Source organism: Podarcis tiliguerta (assembly GCF_965153285.1).
Source record: "Podarcis tiliguerta genome assembly, chromosome: 4".
In the NCBI taxonomy this organism is placed as follows: Eukaryota; Metazoa; Chordata; class Lepidosauria; order Squamata; family Lacertidae; genus Podarcis; species Podarcis tiliguerta.
The window spans coordinates 36,945,287-36,964,787 of record NC_139537.1 but is presented as its reverse complement, the minus strand read 5'-3'; the positions used below and the strand labels follow the sequence as shown (position 1 = coordinate 36,964,787).

At 41.6% G+C, this 19,501-nt stretch overlaps 1 protein-coding gene across 2 annotated transcripts; it reads right to left on the bottom strand.

Annotated features, from left to right (window-relative positions):
- Positions 1 to 1,601: 1,601 nt before the first annotated feature.
- LOC310676506 (OX-2 membrane glycoprotein-like) lies at positions 1,602 to 18,340 on the bottom strand. Of its 2 annotated transcripts, none has more exons than XM_083438490.1 (6): positions 18,213 to 18,340; positions 12,818 to 12,899; positions 11,154 to 11,480; positions 8,536 to 8,799; positions 7,641 to 7,742; positions 1,602 to 2,799 (listed from the first exon to the last, which is right to left on the bottom strand). In XM_083438490.1, exons 1-5 carry the CDS (start codon positions 18,222 to 18,224, stop codon positions 7,648 to 7,650), a joined length of 780 nt encoding a protein of 259 aa, XP_083294616.1. In that variant the 5' UTR covers positions 18,225 to 18,340; the 3' UTR covers positions 1,602 to 2,799; positions 7,641 to 7,647. The 2 variants fall into 2 exon arrangements, with proteins under 2 accessions (XP_083294616.1, XP_083294617.1); XM_083438491.1 differs by having other exon boundaries at positions 1,602 to 2,758.
- Between the last annotated feature and the right edge of the window lie 1,161 nt (positions 18,341 to 19,501).

The window sequence follows — 19,501 nt, the reverse complement described above, 5'->3', positions numbered from 1 at the left end:
TTGTGAGTAGTTTGTGGTGTTTCAGATAATGAATTCACCATGATTGTGATCATCCACCTGTGGAAAGCCTAAACTACTACCCTATTGCTAAACCAGACATAGTTAGTAAAACGGAAAGTTGCTGAAAGATTTAGAGGGGGCTGGGAGCTTCTTTCTGCAAGAAATTACGCAAAGCAAGTGGCAGGGAGACGAGGAAAATAAAGAAGGGGGTGGGAATACAGAAATTGGCTGGATGTTGTAGTCATAAGGACAAGATTCTCTTACAAAATTGATATTTCAAACTGAGTATGTCTCTACTAGGTGTTCCCAGTATATGGTTACACAGCTAGTATTCTGGGATAGTGGTCACCCCCTATTTTTGAAAACACAAAGGCTGGATGTTAACCAGACCTAGCTTGCTACTATTTTGTGACATTTTGGTTGGTCCTCCTAGTAAAGGTATTGTGCAACTGCTGGTGACGATATTATCCAGTGAGTGACAGCCACATCAAAACATTAGTAATGTTTTAGTGCATATGGACAGTTCTTGCAGAATGTCAACGGTGCCAACAGCCTGATGAGCCAACACCTCCCAGAATCCTCTGCAACATGCTGGGCTCCTAGGCCTAGAGCAGGTGGGTGAGTGGCAGGTTGCCCTGTGTTTGAAAAGTTCATCACCAGACCTCTGAAACTGCAAGCGTGCAAATCTAGGTGCAAAATATTTATCAGTCTGCGATGAATCATTTACGCTCCTTGTCAAAGTCACCCATCTAATTTGCAAACAATTATCTTCAGATCTAGGCAAGGAAACGGAAAGTTGATTTCAGCAAAGTTCTCATCTTTCTGCCTTCATTAGCAGCATAGCTGAAGTAAGTGGTTGGAAAAAGACTACCAGCTGACTGCTTTAGTAGTTGTGCTGAGTTTTGTCATTCTTAATCTGACTAGCTGAACATCCTAACACTGCAATGGGGCACATACAGTCTCAAAAAAGTTTTGAAAACAAATGTGACAGGGAGGTTGCAGTGCTTTAGCACAGATTTCTTGATTTATCCATATAATATCCCACCTCTCTACAAAACTTTGAGGTGGCTTACATAATTAGAAATTATGTAATCAGGAAAAATGTACTTATTTGCTTGTTTACCATTCTCCATCAATGCACTAGAAAAGAAATTGCATTAAAAATAATCAAATTATTAAAAATTACCAAAGCAGAGAGAATTTTTCAGTGAAATTCTTATGGGTGAAGGCACTTCCCTTACTTTAGAGGTGTCAACGTTTTTCGTCTTTGGTTTGATTCTACAAATCCTCTCTCTGGTGGTCCACATTCTTCAGCCTTCCCAAGTGCCCCTGTAATAACCTCAGGTGGGCTTTCTTGTAACCACAAGAAACTGCAGGAAGCCAGAGAAACTGTCTACTAGTTCTGATAGAGCTTCATTGCTATTTTTTAAATGTCATTTTTTGCTTTTAAAGAAATCAGTGCAGAAAGATTTTTAAAGGTAAAAAGAAGGACTATTAGACTATCATCACATCAAATCTACATCCAATTGTAGCACTATTTTAATCTGAGGTCCCATTTTGACTAAAAAAAAAAGCCAAAGACATTGACAATAAGGAGCATATTATCACTTTTCTTTGAAATTACTTTATTTGGTTTCTACATAAAATGCAGTAGGTCTTTCCATAAATTCAGTGCAATGATTTATTTTAAGAGAGGTAGGCACAGAAGAGGTAACATTGAATGTACAAGAAATTGCCATAAAACACAGTTAGGATAACTAACACCAGGAACTAATTAATGCCCATAAATATTTACTTGGGTTCCTTTTATATGAGCCATTTAATTTGAAATTGACATCCCTTTATTCTCTCAGGTTTTACAAAATCCAGTGGCATGATTACCTGCTGCGTTCCGTTTTTTCCTTGTTTCTAATTTTTTTTTACCTGATTGGTAGGTTCTAATTATTACTTTCTTAAAATGAAATAGATTTCAGCACTAGCCTGTTCAGTGTGGTTTGGTAAGCACTGCTAAGGTCTTTTGGGCTACTGTCCCTTTAAACAATAACTTCCTCTTCTCCTTAATTCTTTTTTAAGCCTAATTAAGTGTTTCCTGTTCAATCCCCATAGTTGCAGAATTATTGAATAGCTCTTATTCATCAAACCTGTGCCCTTCCTCTTCAGTAGATTGCTGGAAATCACTGTCCCTTTGCATTTTCCTTTTAAGCTTCCTTTTAAAATCAGCTAACAATAGTGTGTTTAAAGAAGGAAAGCCAAAATTATATTAACAGAAGCAGATCTGTGTTTATTTTGCATTGTGCTTTTTTCTTTTTGAAGCAAATGAATACTTCATGGTGGAAACTGGCCCAAAATCCTGCACATGTGTTTCTTGGTTTTAACAATTCTAAACCTTTTACTAGACTAGAATCCTGGTGTTTACCACCTTCTTTTCACATTCTATTTTCATTTAAGAATTAATAATTCATTTTCTTTGGGTTGGATCCAGTGACAAACAAGCAGGACACTGCCCAGACAATGGTGCTTTCCCACCACTGGGAAAAACATGGGATGTAGCAAGAGAGGCTGCAAATAGAGGGGAGAATTGACAGAATCTAGGAGGATTGTACCCACAGAGATGCCCTTTGCTTGTACAAGAGAACCTCTGGATCCCAGCTGATATTGTATTTGCCACAAATTTGGTCCAGGTTCTCCTTTAAATTGATGCTGCATTCATGACTTTCTAGTTATATAGACACAGTTGCTGGAATGTTTTTTCCGTTCCCTGGAACAAAATTCAGAATGTTGGTTTAATCCCTTAGATTCCTAAAAGAGAACAGATAGATAGAGTAGTTTTAATTATTTTATTTTATCAATATTATATATATATATATATTTGTTGCCATAATACAAGGTAACTTAACAACTTAATATACAGTGAAGTAAAATCTAAAATTATGAGCCAAATTAGAAAAAGATGTACAATACAAAATTCTTAAAATGCTCATCCAGCAAGTCCCCCCCCCCCCCAACTAAAAGATGAGCATCACTGTAGCCACCTAAAACCTGCTGGGTAAATGGGTAAAAAATGACAATGTCAGGCGTGTTTCAACTGTCAGGGAGCCATTTCATAGTTTTTTTCCATTGTGTATGATGAATGTAGTCTATTCTCACTTTTCTTCCTGAATCTTCATATATATATATATATAGTGTATGAGGAAAGAATGAGCTGACTGCTCCAAGTGTTTCAAAAATTTCACACCAACCGGGTATGGCAATGGGCTCTACATAGTCATGGCAGAAACAGTACTAAACTTGCATTTTCTGTAACAAGCCCTATTTAAATAGGACCCAGGTTGCTGAAGAAAGGGGGAGGGGGAATACAGGAATAGATTGCACATGAGTGTTTGAGGAATACTTATTTCTTGAGAGAAACGTTGCTTTTTTTTCTCAGAACTACTCCTGCTCCACAACCACAAACCCACATTGCAGGAGGAAGTGTGTGGTGTGCAGCCCTCACTTGTGTGACAATCAAAACTGTTTCAGAATAAAAAGCCACTCCATAGCTGCAAGAGAAAATATGGAACTATGAAGGTGAAGGGAAAGGTCAGGGTTCTTGTGCAATATATCCTGTTCGGGGCTTGGCTGCTACTGTTTGGAAGGGATCCAGTCTATATAGGAAACAGGACTTTTGAGAGCTGAAAGGGCAGGCTTGGATGTTGCTGTTGCTCTGCACTCGTCTGAATGTTAAGATGTTTCAAGAAATCCTTTGACAAGTCAATTTCCTTACAAGAAGAAAGTACTAGATATACAAGAGCAGATTTCTTTATGAAGATATAGCTAGCTACCCCTGCTGTGAGTTTCAGACGTTGAACTTATTATTATCATTACTTATTATTATCATTACTATTGTTTATAAATGTATGAATCACCTCTGACACACATCATCTTATATGCCTTCAGCAGGAAGCACTTCTGAGTTCAGTAGAGCTTAAAGGTAAAGGTAAAGGTACCCCTGCCTGTACGGGTCCGGTCGTGACCGACTCTAGGGTTGCGCGCTCATCTCGCTCAAGAGGCCGGGAGCCGGCACCGTCCGAATACACTTCCGGGTCATGTGGCCAGCGTGACGAAGCTGTAGCTGGCGAGCCAGCACACGGAAACGCCGTTTACCTTCCCGCTATAAAGCGGTACCTATTTATCTACTTGCACTTAGGGGTGCTTTTGAACTGCTAGGTGGGCAGGAGCTGGTACCGAATGATGGGAGCTAACCCCACCGCGGGGATTCGAACCGCCGACCTTCTGATTGGCAAGTCCTAGGCACTGAGGTTTTACCCACAGCGCCACCCGCGTCCCCCTCAGTAGAGCTTATGTCCAGATAATTATGCAGATGTTTCAGCCAGGCTGATCCCTAATAAATTGGATATTATGCTTTTGTGTGCATACTTGTGTGTGTGCATGCGTGTGTGATTGCATGTTTACACACATACACAATGGAGCAACACAACTGCCTTCACTTTTGGACACTCCAGGGGCTGTGGCTGCCATGATGATCTCCTGAAAAAATTGCCACAGCCTAAAGCCCAACAAGAGAAGAATATGTTCTCACATCAAGAACAACGTGCCCTTAATTTGTAGTTTCGTTCCTATTTCCTCAGTGCTGTAAAAACCTTGATAGGCTACCCTATGAAAACATCTCTGAATATTAGATAAGAATTTATAAGTGTCCATTTCTTTTGTTCAACACAGGAAACAAAACCCCTCCTTATGATACTTGGCTTCAAGTTATGGTAGACACTCCCTATGACTGTCCTTGACTGTCTTAATCTGACGTTTCCAGGAATTTCAAGCAGGATATGGTTCTAGACAAGAGACTGGGCAGTGGAGGTATGGCTCATAAGAAAGCTGAGGGGAAAATTTGAAAGTAGAGAGCTTGTCGAGATATATGATTTGGGATAGGTCAGATGAAAATTTTTACTCCTGCCCTACATTTTTAAAGTTGATGATTGTATGTTGATGAACATTTAATTTTCCAGTTAGAAATTCATTTTTTAAAAATAAATTCATTTCCAATACATATACATTTTTCATAGAATTTTCATTTAAACCCGGGGGGGGGGGAGAGATTTAAAATCCTAATAGAATAATATGCCTTTTTACAAAAGTCGAATTTTAAATCACCACAGTTAATTTGCCTTAATTTGTAAGGGACGCGATTCCACCCCTGAAAAGTCTCTTTCAGCTGGTGGCCCAGTTTCTGCTTGTATGTGCGTGCTTGTTTGCATGCATGCAGGAAAGAAAGTTCCAGAGAGAGGAAGTGAAAGTTCTAGAAGCCTCTATCTGCAGCTTCATATGGGGTTGTGGCTGACATCAATCCAAAACTCTCACTAAGCTTAACTGCCTCAACGCTAAAATGTTACGGTAGCTCACTTTGTTTAAAAGTTGTGAATGACTTAAGCAGGAATAAAGCTGTTTCAAATGAAGCTGCATGGAGAAAGTTAAACGCTGAATGTAATTTCTTTGTTCACAAGCCTTGCCTATTCATGGAGCATATTTTAAACATGAAGGAATTTAGGCTGTAGACCAATGAAAACTCCATCTCCCATGACTGGGAAGTCATATTACCATCAGTGTTGCCTATGATGCATAGTTCAAGTCTGTAAACATCTCTGGGCCAAGCTAGATGGGGCATGGGAAGCCCCTGAACCAGATTGGGAACACAGAGCTGTGAATGGCATTTAAGCCTTTCCTTCCATGACATTTTCCCAGTCAAAATATTTCTCCCATCCACACAAAATGCTTTTTGCCCTGTGGGGGAAAGCACACGCATACTGATATGGTAGTTTTGGTAATGCTTCAGAACTTTTGCAAAGCCTCTTTATGAGATAACACTTGAGATGTTCACATAATATGTTCATCGTGTGTTCCATCTTGGTCCCCGTGTACACAACAGATGAGCTGCACAACCCTGCTGCTATTCCTGTGTAATGTTCAACGAGTGTACAGTCTGTGTACACAGTGACTGGACGTAGAACAAGTGTATACTTCCATGCAAACACTTGCACATGTGTAGAGATCGTGTGTACGGTGGTACCTCGGGTTACATACGCTTCAGGTTACATACACTTCAGGTTACAGACTCCGCTAACCCAGAAATAGTACTTCGGGTTAAGAACTTTCTTCAGGATGAGAACAGAAATCGTGCTCCGGCGGTGCAGCGGCAGCGGGAGACCCCATTAGCTAAAGTGGTGCTTCAGGTTAAGAACAGTTTCAGGTTAAGAACGGACCTCTGGAATGAATTAAGTACTAAACCTGAGGAACCGCTGTACAGGTGTTCGGAGTAGTGTGCAAGCAACTCTAGTACAGGGCAAAAGACATGGGTGTACAAGATGGAAACGATGGCCCACGATATCAGTTTAAGACCAAATGAGACACAACACCTTCCATACCATTACAAAAGATGTGAAAGCTCTTAAATATATGTTGTATTTACAGGTCCCCTTATCCTGAGTAGACGTAGGATGTAGCAGGAGGGATGGCTGTGACGCTCCCACTGTGGTCCCAGTTCAGTTCCCTCCATGCCTGCTGTTTGCACCAATGTGGAACGGGCTGCCATACACTTCGGTGGGAGATTCCCCACCCCTGCCAGTACAAGGTGCAAGGGATTCACTCTAAATCCTGTGTGTGGCATTTATTGGGCTCTGTTTCAGACACATATAACATGTTTTAAGTTGGGAAGCAGATTTTGACTTGCTGTCATGGACTTAGATGCTAAGAAAAGTTAACTTAAAAGAAGTTCACAGAGAGAACATTTCTTATTCCTTCCTTATCCCATCACCTATTTACAACTAGGGATATCACTTTTGGGTTTTGCCACTTTCTCATTTTTCCAATCTTAAATTCAGTTCCCCATGTTCCTGCAGCAATTTGCATGTCATTTTTGAAAAAACAAACACCACAACCTTATTTTCAAGTCAAAATAACAGAAAAACTATTTTGAACAAGAATCAGGCCTATCTCATAGCCCACATAAACATACATGTTTGTTTGCACAGTACTCAGAAATCACCTGTTTCAACTGAGTGTAAGTAGTGATTAATAAGAAATTCAATTTTGCTCACATTTAAAGGTAAACATCACTAATTCACACTTTATGAAACAATATGAAAACTGGAACACAGCCAACCTTTGAAATTTGTAATTTCTAAATTGTGATGGTGTTCTCCAGTCAATAAATTTCTGCAAAAATAACCGCTCTCCCCATGAAATGGAGGGCACCCTTTGCGTGCCCGTGCGCAGCACCCCTGATCCTCCGTGACTCCCGGCAGAGCGCTCCTGGTCCACCTCCTCAGGTCACATACCTTGAGGTTCCTGCCAAACCTCAGTTCAAATGAACAATTGTGACTGGGGAGGTGGAGCCAGGGGAGCGGACCAAGTAGGAGTAGTCTTCACTCCAGTCTGCTCTTCAAGCACAAAAAAGGGGCGGAGCCTGCCTGGGAGCTCTCAGAAAACAGAATTCAGGACAAACCAAAATTGACATATCTCTCCATTCTTGAGCACAAGCCCTATCATTCAGCTGATATCCAGCATTTTTATGTGCATCAGCTACCATTCATGTAGTCTGCATAGCAACAACGTATATTTATCTTCTTTTGGTTTAAATAACTTACTTCTGCATTATTTTTGGTGTCGTTTCCAGCAGCACACCGCAATAATAACCACAGTCAGAGAAATTAGGACAAGTACAGTTACGACCACAGCATATGGATAGCCTATATGGAGGAAAGAAAATAATTGCTGGCAGTATGGAGAGGAGACTATGTAATATAAATATAAATGCAATAATATAATATAATATAATATAATAATTTATATTATAATATTATATGATATAATAACGTAATATAACATAGAATAAAATCACAATTCTACATTGAAAGTGAGGTCCTTAATTTGCTGTAGTGGGTGAGATGACTAGAGGTTGAAATAACTCCTAAGAATATGTTCAAAATGCATTGCTGAAAACCAGTGAGTGTGTTTCTGTTTATGAAAGAGGTAAGAGTAGAGAATTTCAGAGGGAGACTAAAAGCACATGCCCAAATCCATCTTGAAGGAGGGAAAAAATAAGGAAGAATGCATGCATGTAACAATAGAATAAAATGATAATTATTACTTGATAAGGGGAAGTGTGAAATATACAGTATTAAAGGATCCAGAGGTGGACAGGTGGGTAGCCCCACTCAACTGCCAAAATTGGCCACCTGGAACCTGTTCCACATCTCTGCACTAAAGCCTCTCTTTAGTCTGAATTTTGTTTTTTTTCCTTTTACATCAGGCATGGCAAACTTGTGATACTCCAGAGGTTGTTATACTCCAGTTCTCATCGCCCCCAGGTATCATGGACAATGATCAGGGATGGTGGAAAACTGTAGGTCAGTAACATATGGAGGGCTGCAGGTTCGCCATCCCTTGTAGAATGGAAGAAAAGAAAATACAAGATTTTTAAGATGAAAGTTTTGCTACCTTTTAGGAAGATGACAGGCACCGAGTGCTTTGCTCACTTACCTTTTCTTGGTACCTTAAGATCCACCTCTTTCCCCCTGTGTGTAACCTTGCAGATCATCTCTTGTCCAGAATGGCTATCTGAGGCATTTACAAGGATATTGCTTAGGACCGATACTGTTCCATTGGGATTTGTGATCTCGTGTTCCTCCTTCAGGCCTCTTGGCGCAACCCATGTGATGTTGGGACGTGGGAAGCCCGTTGCTGAGCAGGTGGCATTCAAGCGCCCATCAGAGATGCTGTAGTGTAAAAATGTGTTGAGGCGGCCTGTGACATAAATGACGGCACAAAATGCTTCACCATAAGGACCGCAGGTGGGCAATAAAAGGAAGATGAAAAGATGCTACTGTATCAGTGAGGGACTCAGCAGGGCAAACTGCAAACTGTTGAATTAGAGGCAGACTATATGGTAGGAACGCGGGTGGCGCTGTGGGTTAGACCACAGAGCCTAGGACTTGCCGATCAGAAGGTCGGCGGTTCGAATCCCCGCGATGGGGTGAGCTCCCGTTGCTCGGTCCCTGCTCCTGCCAACCTAGCAGTTCGAAAGCACGAAGTGCAAGTGGATAAATAGGTACCGCTCCAGCGGGAAGGTAAACGGCGTTTCCGTGCGCTGCTCTGGTTCGCCAGAAGCGGCTTAGTCATGCTGGCCACATGACCCGGAAGCTGTACGCCGGCTCCCTCGGCCAATAAAGCGAGATGAGCGCTGCAACCCCAGAGTCGGTCACGACTGGACCTAATGGTCAGGGGTCCCTTTACCTTTACCTTATATGGTAGGAAAAGGGACATGGGTGGTGCTGTGGGTTAAACCACAGAGCCTAGGACTTGCTGATCAGAAGGTCAGTGGTTTGAATCCCCATGACTGGATGAGCTCCCGTTGCTCGGTCCCTGCTCCTGCCAACCTAGCAGTTTGAAAGCACGTCAAAGTGCAAGTAGATAAATAGGTGGGAAGGTAAACGGCATTTCCAGCACTGCTCTGGTTTCCCAGAAGTGGCTTAGTCATGCTGGCCACATGACCCGGAAGTTGTACGCCGGCTCCCTTAGCCAATAAAGAGAGATGAGCGCCGCAACCCCAGAGTCGGCCATGACTGGACCTAATGGTCAGGGGTCCCTTTACTACTACTTTCCTACTATATGGTAGGAAAATTATGTTAACTTTGAGCAATCATCCTTCAACTGTAGTGTGCTATAGTGTGTTATTCAACACACCATACATGTGGAAAAGCCCAATGTCACACACTGCAATATTCTGGCTGAAAACAAAAACATATGTTGTAACATTATTACACAGTGGGCTGATTTCTAATCAGTTTTACAAAGGGGTTTTCATTAGTGTGAGTTTCTCTGTGGCATAACAGGCCAGAACCTTGGACTTGTTAATAGTTCAGGAATATGTTGCCATAGCAACAAATTGCTTAGCCCATTGCTAACAAAAGATTTGGGAATGTCCTGAATCGGAAGAATTATGAGAGAAGGGGACAGATCCTCCTGCACAGTTAACAAATGTTGTGATTCAGGTCTCTGTATATACAGGGAAACGAAAGGAGAAGCCTGCAGTTTTGAGGCAGATGGAGATCAGACACCAAGCTGAGCTTTTGGTCCCCGGAGCTTCTTAGTATTCTGTTCCACTCCCCATATCAGCATAGAAGAATATAAGAACCTAATGGATCAATGACCTATCAAGTTCAGCATTCTGCTCTCACAGTAGCCAATCAGATGCCCACAGGAAGTCCACAGGCAGGACCTGGGCAACTGGAAATATACTGCCTCCGATCCGCTGTGGATATTGTAATCTTAGACTATCAGGTTTTGCTCTCATAATCTGCAGCTAGCGTGCTCATGGATCGTAGGAGTTGTAGTCCAACATCAACCGAAGGACCACAGGTTCACCACCTGTGGTTTAAGCTGTAGTTCCAATTACAGTGGTGCCCCGCAAGACGAATGCCTCGCAAGACGGAAAACCCACTAGACGAAAGGGTTTTCCGTTTTGGAGGTGCTTCGCAAAACGAATTTGCTATGGGCTTGCTTCACAAGATGAAAATGCCTTGCGATTCCTGGGGTTTTTTCCCCCTCCCCCCCCCCCCCGTTTTCCCAAGCCCCTAAGCCGCTTAACAGCTGTTCGCTAAGGCGCTTAACAGCTGATCGCTAAGCCGCTTAACAGCTGATCTAAACCGCTAATAGCCTTTTAGCAGCTAATCCACTAATCCCTTAAGCCTTTAATAGCCGCTAATAGCCTTTTAGCAGCTAATCCGCTAATCCCTTAAGCCTTTAATAGCCGCTAATAGCCGCTAAACCGCTAATAGTGCTAATAGTGCTAATCCGCTAATGGGCTTGCTTCGCAAGACGAAAAAAACCGCAAGACGAAGAGACTCACGGAACGGATTCTTTTCATCTTGCGAGGCACCGCTGTATACTCAATCGGTAGTTATATTGTTGGATGAAACCAAGTATTAGGAAATGCTGTAGGGCTCTTGTAACACCCTTCCTAAGGAAACCAAACTTGAGCAAGTCCTGCGCCCCTGGAACGGGGGTGAGATAATGGTGTGTGTTGTATTGCTTCATTATCAAAGGAGCATATTTGAAGAAATGCCCTGCTCTAGCTATTTTAATATGAAATGACTCACCGTAAACAGAAAGACAAGTTTTTTTGCTATTGGATCCTGGAGGAAATGTGTTAAATATGCATCGGTAACAACCATTTTCTTGGGTGCTAACATTCCAGAAGCTGATGGCAGTGTCATTGAGTTCAAAAATTGTTAAATTGACTCGACCTTTGTATCGATCATTAATATTTGGAATTTGTTTGTCGTAATATGCTGCCAAATTTACAGCGTTTTCATTAACCTCTTGCTGCCATGTAACTTGAACAGTTTGAAGAGATTCTGTTAGGGTACATCTCAAAGTAGCATTGCCGCCCAGCTCCACGTCTCTGTCACTTGTCAATATGGCACCTGCAGCAAGACAAAGTAATTAATAATCACCTCTCGTATCTTATGCTTACAAATCCCTTGGTCTAGATCCAAGGAAAATATTTATTTATGCAAAAATTCCTGTTCTGCACTTCTAGCAACCATGAACAGATTAGAACTGGGCTGCTAATTCCAAAATATTTTTCTTTCATTTTTAAAAAACCTTTCACTAGATAGGTGGAAGGAAAAGGAAGCCTTTCTGAAATACATGGTAGGAACAATTTGGGGAAGAGGGTTGCTGCATACCTTACTTAACCTCACAAGGCAGCTCTGTGTGTGTCTGTGCAGTGACCAGAAGATGAAAGGCCACTGGGAGGAGCACAGAGAAAAGAAACTGAAATATACTCAGAGTCGCAAAGTGATTTCATGCTCTTTATTCAGCTCATAGTGGTGAGGAGGAATGAATGAAAGTCCCCTCAAAGTATCTGCCTTATATACATTATTTACACAATGGGCTGCACATGATTGGCTAATTCCGGAATTCTACTGTAAGCCAATAAGGTTGTGGATTCACTTCTATCTGGAGCATGATTGGGTGGTTCCTGCCAACCAATCATACTGCTGCATTGTTCTAGGACCAATCAGACTGCTGCATTCTGAATCCTATTGTTCTAGGACCAATCAGACTGCTGCAGTTTGGATCCTATTCAACTCAGTACATAACAGAAACACTATGGTTCATTTGTAGCAGCACAACCAGATGCCTTCATCTGCCTGACCTGCAACAAAACATATCTCTCCTGCATTGGTCTCTACAGCCACAGCAGGTGCTGCAACCTTCCAACAGTTTGACTTCATCCCTCAAAGCGTGCTCCTCCATTGTCTCCTGAGACAGACAGATGCCAAAAAAAATACATTTCTTTGACTCAAAATAGAAGCCCATCCTGCTCACAGCAGCACAAGACTCTCCATAGCCCTCTGCCAGCCGCACTTGCTGGTCTACTGGCTCATAGTCACAGGTCTGGCTCTACCATTAGGTAGAATGAGGTGACTGGTGCAGGTGCCATAAGATGGGAGGTGGTGGCAGCCCTTAGCTCTTCCTCCTGATATCCCTGTCCATACTGTTGGAGATGAGAGCTGTGGGGCTCCAGCCTTACAACTATGGTGCTGACCTCCCTCCAGGACAGTGCAGTGCCCCATTGCTAGTACTGAATTAGGATTCAGCAGTCAGTCCAGCTGGCTACTCGATATCAAGTGTGTGTGTGTGTGTGTGTGTGTGTGTATACCATATTGTCCATTGCCTCAGGTGGCAAAATGTCTTGAGCCACCCTTGCCTAGTCATTACACTTCCCCCAGTGCACTAATCATGTTAGACTTACCCTTTATCCTACAGAGAACAGTACATATGATGCACAGAGTCAGGCCCTGGAAAGTCCATGGGGAACAGAGACCTTCATTTAACTAGGAATAGAAAAAAGAGATGTGTTACAGATACACAATAGCCTTTTTTGCCACTACAATGCTCTACTATTTGGATTTTGGGTATAGCCCAGGTGCATAATGAAGATAGAGGCTGTTGTTTCACTGCAACCATATCAGGGGATTTTCAAAATGTTGCCATAGCAGACAAAACTCCCCAAAACAAGCAGTGAAGCTTTTCCATGTCTAGCTAAGAACTAACAAATGGCAGGTCATTGGCCTGAAGGCTACTTCACATTGTACATACTGTACTTTACCCATTTCTTTAAATAGTGGGGAAGTTGAAATCCACCTATGGACTGTCACTAATGAGACTTGACCTCATTGGTGTTTTGCAGCATGTACAACCTGGGAAGCTATGACAGTCTTTAGTTTCCCAGTGTATGTATATTTCTGTGCCGTGATGTACAAACATTCAAAATGATTACATGTGATCCTCATTGGTTTCATGGGATTTCCTAGCAGAAGTGTTTTCTGTTGATGAAATGAAGACTGTAAAATCTGAGAATGCCCCATCAACAGATAAAGCGGAAACAGGGCCGTGTTGTTGTTTTTTTATTAAACTTCTTCTCCTTGCATAGAGTAGAAATTTGGTAGAGGAGCTTATCATGCAATGCAGGAGCTGGCAACGTGGTGCTACCCAAATGTTGTTGGACTTCCAACTCCCATCAGCCTCAGTAAGCACGGCCAGTGGTCAGGGATGAAGGGAGTTGCAGTCCTACAACATCTGTAGGGCACAACATTAGTTATCCCTAATGTAGTGGGTTTTGGTGCATGGGCTCTGGTTGTTGTTTCTCAGAAGCTCATGGAAAATATTTTTTCACATTGTTACTTCTCATGTTCAACTCCAGGCCCTAGCATTGGAAGAAGTTGTTCTGGTGATGAGACTCAGAAAACCCCTGGGCTCCAATTAAGCCCTGTATTCTAAATCACAAAACACTGCACAAAATGTGTAGCGCTTTCATACATTCCGAGCTCTTCGTGTTCATGTTCTAGTTGTAGTCCTTACAGCAGCTATCTATGGTAAACCAGTATTAAAACTCCCCCACAATACTACAGGCTGGTTTAAGATCACCAAGTAAGCACATGGCAGTAGTGAAACTTGGTGTATCTCAATCTGTAATTCAGTCTCTTAATCATTGTGTTATGTCAGCTACCGACAAGGATTAAATATGATTAAGGAACAGACTTATTATCAAAAGGAAATGAGATAATTGTTAAGAAAAGGATGTGTTGTGGGTGGAAACTTAAAGGAAGATAGGCATTTCAGCTACAGCATCAAGGAAGGAAGCATCTGGGAGAAGAATAACAAGGAACAATGGGGCAAGCAAACTACTTCTCAAAAGAAAAACAAAATGAGCAGTGGGTAGTTAATGCCTTTAAGATGGAAACTAAATCTAGTCAGTATCTCAGTGGCAAGACGTTCCCTCAAGAGAGCTGGCACAATAAAGGGAGAGGGATTAACAGGATGTCAGAAGTGAGAAAGAAAAGCAAGCAATGTGATTTGTGTTATTGCAAAATGTATTTCTAGAATCTCAAAACCCTAACACATTTTGTTCTCCTTCATATGACAAGCACGCGCGCGCGCGCGCGCACACACACACACACAGTGCTTGACACATTGACTATCTTTTGCACCAAGCGGTGATGCGCATGTGTGAATGAGCGCTAATAGATTAATCCCCACCTATAGAACTTTTGGATTGGCTCAGTGTCAAAACATGATCAATCCCTTTCTCCAAGCAGTGCAAAACTCCTGGCTGCAACACCCTGGTTAGGTTCCCCTCAGAAGAAAATTATTAGATCTTTACATCTGTGCTTATTTACACATATTAAGGTTGAACAAAGGACACTGGAAGCTGCCTGCTAATGCAGTGGTGACCCAGTGTTGTCAGCTCTCCAGGCTTTGAGGCTGGGATCTCTTGTCAGGTCAGCCCATCTTGGAGATCCCAGAGATTGAACCTGGGACTGCACTGCAACCTTTCCCCTTCAGCATAGATGAAGGCACAGATTAAGCACCACAACTGACCCTCCAAGAGATTTATTTGGAGAGGGGGTTGTAAACTGCATCATGCTAAGCAGTCTCTTTCCATTCATTGGCTTGCCCCACTAAAATGCGCTTACAATCACCACTGATTCCAGAGGGATTTAATGCCTTGTGATTGCAGACAATGACTTGTTAATGACAGTGGAACTTAAAGCACATCTGCAGCATGGTTCTAATGATGTTTATTGGTAGGACCAGTCGAAAAATATATATTAAAGTATAACACATCGAAAGTGTTGTAAACTCGAACCCTCTACAGCGCCTTCTAGGAACGAAGCCCACCTTCTCGTACTGAACAAGCTGCAAGTAAATAACCTACACTGATTTAAATAAAATTAACTTACATACAGTATTTAAAATGCCTTGGCAAGGAAAAAATGAAAACCAAATAATACCATTATTTCCTTTTGCCCATGTATTCCAAAATTTTTTAAACATTGTAAGAAAGTGAACCATACACATTACGGTCAAATGTGCAATGCAAATAATTTAGGAGAGCATTGTTGCACGCCAACCCAATCTCTAAGTAGGTATGCTGCAGCAAAGAAACAAAACAAAACAAAAAGCAAAACAAAATACCCTTGTAACACCTTAAAGACTGCCAAATTTATTATGGCATGAGCTTTTGTGGATCAGAGTCCACAAATAGATGCAAATGTATCCTATGAAGTGGTTCCTGGTGTTTGGAAGTGTACCGGAGATAAATGGATGTATCTTTTAGGTGCTACAAGACACTTCGGTGTTTATATTATACAGTGGTGCCCCGCAAGACGAATGCCTCGCAAGACGGAAAACCCGCTAGACGAAAGGGTTTTCCGTTTTGGAGGTGCTTCGCAGGACGAAATGTCTTGCGATTCCTGGGGGGTTTTTTTCGCTCCCCACTCCCTTTTTCTAAGGCACTAAGCTGCTAATAGCCTTTTAGCAGCTAATCCGCTAATCCTTTAAGCCTTTAATAGCCGCTAAACCGCTAACAGCGCTAATCCGCTAATGGGCTTGCTTCGCAAGACGAAAAAACCGCTAGATGAAGAGACTCACGGAACGGATTCTTTTCGTCTTGCGAGGCACCACTGTAAATGTCCAGCCATTTCCTCACTTAAAGATAGTTTCATTTGACTTCCCAACATCAGCTTTTGAACCTAGATTTGGAGAGAGTGTCTGTTTCTGTGAGTCCTCTAAGCTTTTAAAACTTTCCTCTGTAGGTGCACATTTGAAACCATACCTGCATGCAGATTACTTACCAGATAGCACACTTTAATCACATTTTTTTTTTTTGTCATAATTGGGCCAGTTAAATAGTAGATAAAAACAGCAATTTATTTACACAGCTTGCAGTTCATGTATTTTTAAAATAAAATGTATGTGCTGCTTAATTTTCAAAGAAACCCAATGTGACTAACAAATTGAAATGTCACAACAATAAAAAATATAGAACCACCTCACTCCAAACCCAATCATAAAGTCAAGAATTTACATAAAAAGCAATTGAAACCACAATAATAGATCAGAATTAAAACCATGCAGTGCATATTAATGAATGGGATAAGAATTTCAGACCACAGCAGTGATTTTGAGTGCAGACCCAGGAGACTTATATGTGAAATCTCCTGCCGGTAACTAGGTTAGTGACGTTATGGAAATAGCACCCAGAATAATACAGTAATGATATAACCCTTGGAAATGATGAGAAGTTGGGGTTGATGGATTTTAGTACCATAAACAGTCATGCTTGAAATCTAAACTGCACAGAGCCTGTTCAACATAGGAAACCACTACATGAGTCACGCAGACTTACTAATATTACAACATCATCCCCAAGGGTATAACCTGTCTAAAATTTGTGGTCTTCATTAGTTTCTACCCCACATTAACAGTATTCACACATGCACGCAGATAGCACCAAAAGGATTCAAAAACAAAAAGGTTTCAACTCTGTTGCACATTTATCTGTGACCTAGCCCCATTGAACACAGTAGGATTTGCTTCTGCATAAGAAAGAATAGGATCAGGCTCCATGGAACTCAAATCCTGTTCTGCATTTCTCATGTTCATGCTTCAAATATTCCTATTACATTCACTAGAAGACAAGGGTGATGGCTTTTCTTTACTTTTTTTTCTTGCCAAAGTGTGAAAATAATCCTATACATAAACATGATCTTGCTTATAAGCAAGAGTGTGGGATTGGCGATCCTCACGTGTGCCATTGTTTTTGCTGCAACCACACGACATCTTTGTCATATTCCCCTTTCCCCATATCTGCCCCTCAGTTTTAATCCATATTCAGTCTTTTTGGGGGGTGGGGGTGGGAAATCCAGTAGTCAAATACCTGTTTGCATTACTAGATCCCCACCTAGAAGCACCCTGAATCTCACGCAGTTCAGTAAGATTTCCCTTTCAGTTAAGCATGTAGAACATTGCTGTCATAAAAGCACCTTTCTGCTTCTCCTGAGCAGTGCCAAATTTATGTATAAGCTAAACAAACTATAGCTTAGGCCCCCACTCTCTTGGCCCCCCCCCAAAAAAATTTAAAGGAAAAAAAAGTGTAAATTGTGTTTCTAAAGCAACTTTTGTTATTGCCAAATGACAATGTGTTTGCATTGTTAAATTTGTTATGAATAAAAAATCATTTTAAGTTAGAGCTTAGTAATTATTTCACTATTAATATACTTCTTAATTGTATTTTAGTTCAACAATTACTTTGATAAAATACCTATTTCGTTATGTGCAAATGGCTTTAGATATCTATTAGGTCCATATAGCATATATTCAACACAAAAAACAGCGACAATTTATTGTTGACAAAGGACAGCTGGACATATAAAGGGCCCCATTGCCTTCAGTAGCTTAGGGCCTCATCAAACCTTAATCTGGCCCTGCTCCTGAGCAATGGCATCACCAGGGCAGGGCTGGGCCGCACTCCAGGCAGCTGAGCAGAAGGGCTTCCAAATGCAGCAATCTTGGATTACCACATTTTGAAGCGAGCACACCACGCATGACTATCTAAGGTGAGATGTGCCCCTCGTAAGCCTATTTGAATCCAGAGGCTAAAACTAATTGCGCCACTACTCTTGAGCTAATTGAATGCCGGAGGCAAATTGAATTCAGGTAGTACGGCTTTGGACCGATTTAAGCAAACACCAATTTCAGCCTCATTTGAGAACATGCAGGCACTTTCTCTTTACTTTCTCCCTATGTTCGGAGACAAATCCCCAAGCTTGTGCCTTGGACTTGCATCACAGCAAGCATCTTACCTTGGGACGCATGCTCTGGTATGAAGAAGAGTGCACACGAGGGCAGTTGCTGCCTCCAGTGAAGGCTGGAAAAGCCACAGTGTGGAAAAGGAAAGCAGGAAAATGCGTTGGGAATGTCTAATCTCCCGTCTCCTCCCTCCCTAATGGTTGGGGGGTGGGCAGTGAACTCTGAGAGACAGAAGTCTAAAGCATGCTCTTAGAGCTAAGCAGAGATTATAGAGCAGTAACTGAGAGCACAAATTGGCCATTATATTATTAGAGTCTGTTTTGAAAAATGATGCTTCTGCTAGATGTGTGACTATGGTGGGGAGCATATAGTTAAAGAAAGGAAAGGATATTTGTATAAAATGTTTGTGGGATTATCAGGGGCCCTAAATAATGATGCCCTTTACTAGAGAAATGCTTTAAATAAAAATCCGAGGTCTTTACTACTGTTCCTGTTCTATTTTATGACTGTGCTTTAAACAAATCCCAAAGTCCGGAGACCATAGAATATTCTAAAGTAAGAAATGACCTATGGGTTGTAGTCAAGTAAGTGTTACTCAGGAGTAGCCCTATTGAAATTACTGTAATGGCTCTTACTTAGGCACGTTCATCCATTTCAGTGGATCTGCTAAGAGTAAAACATGTTTGAATACCACCCTATATATTCCACAGAGCCGGAGTATTAAATATTGTTTCTTAATATTGTAAATGCAAGGCAGTTGGTACACAGAGGCATAGCTGGCACACATAGAAGGAGTAAGAGAAACTACAAGCAATGAGGAGATGTCCCTACTACGCAAAGAAGAAATGTATACTCAATGCTGTGCCCATGTTTGCCTCTGCCTCCATCACCGCAGGCATTTGGACCTTAGAGGTTTGCCTAGAAGTGGGGGTGGCCTTTATGTACCCCATCCCCGGTGTTGATACTATTGAGCTAGGTGGACCAATTGTCCAACTTGGGATAAGGAAGCTTCCTGTACTCCTCAGTTCCCTGCATCTTGATTGGCTGATGCTTGGAGCTCTAGTCTAGTATTATGAAGGAGAAAATCTCCATAGCAGCTTTCATCGGGGGAGGGCATTAACTCAGTGGTACATACAGACATATATACATACATACATACATCCATACCATTTAAACCATGACGGCCTACACCATGGGGAAAAAATACAACAGTTAAATACATTAACTACAACATAGCAAAAGTAGTCATAAACAATAAACAAAACATTAAAAAATACACAGTCAAACAACAATTTCCACATAAATCACAACAAGATCTAAAATAAAACACCAACAACAGCCT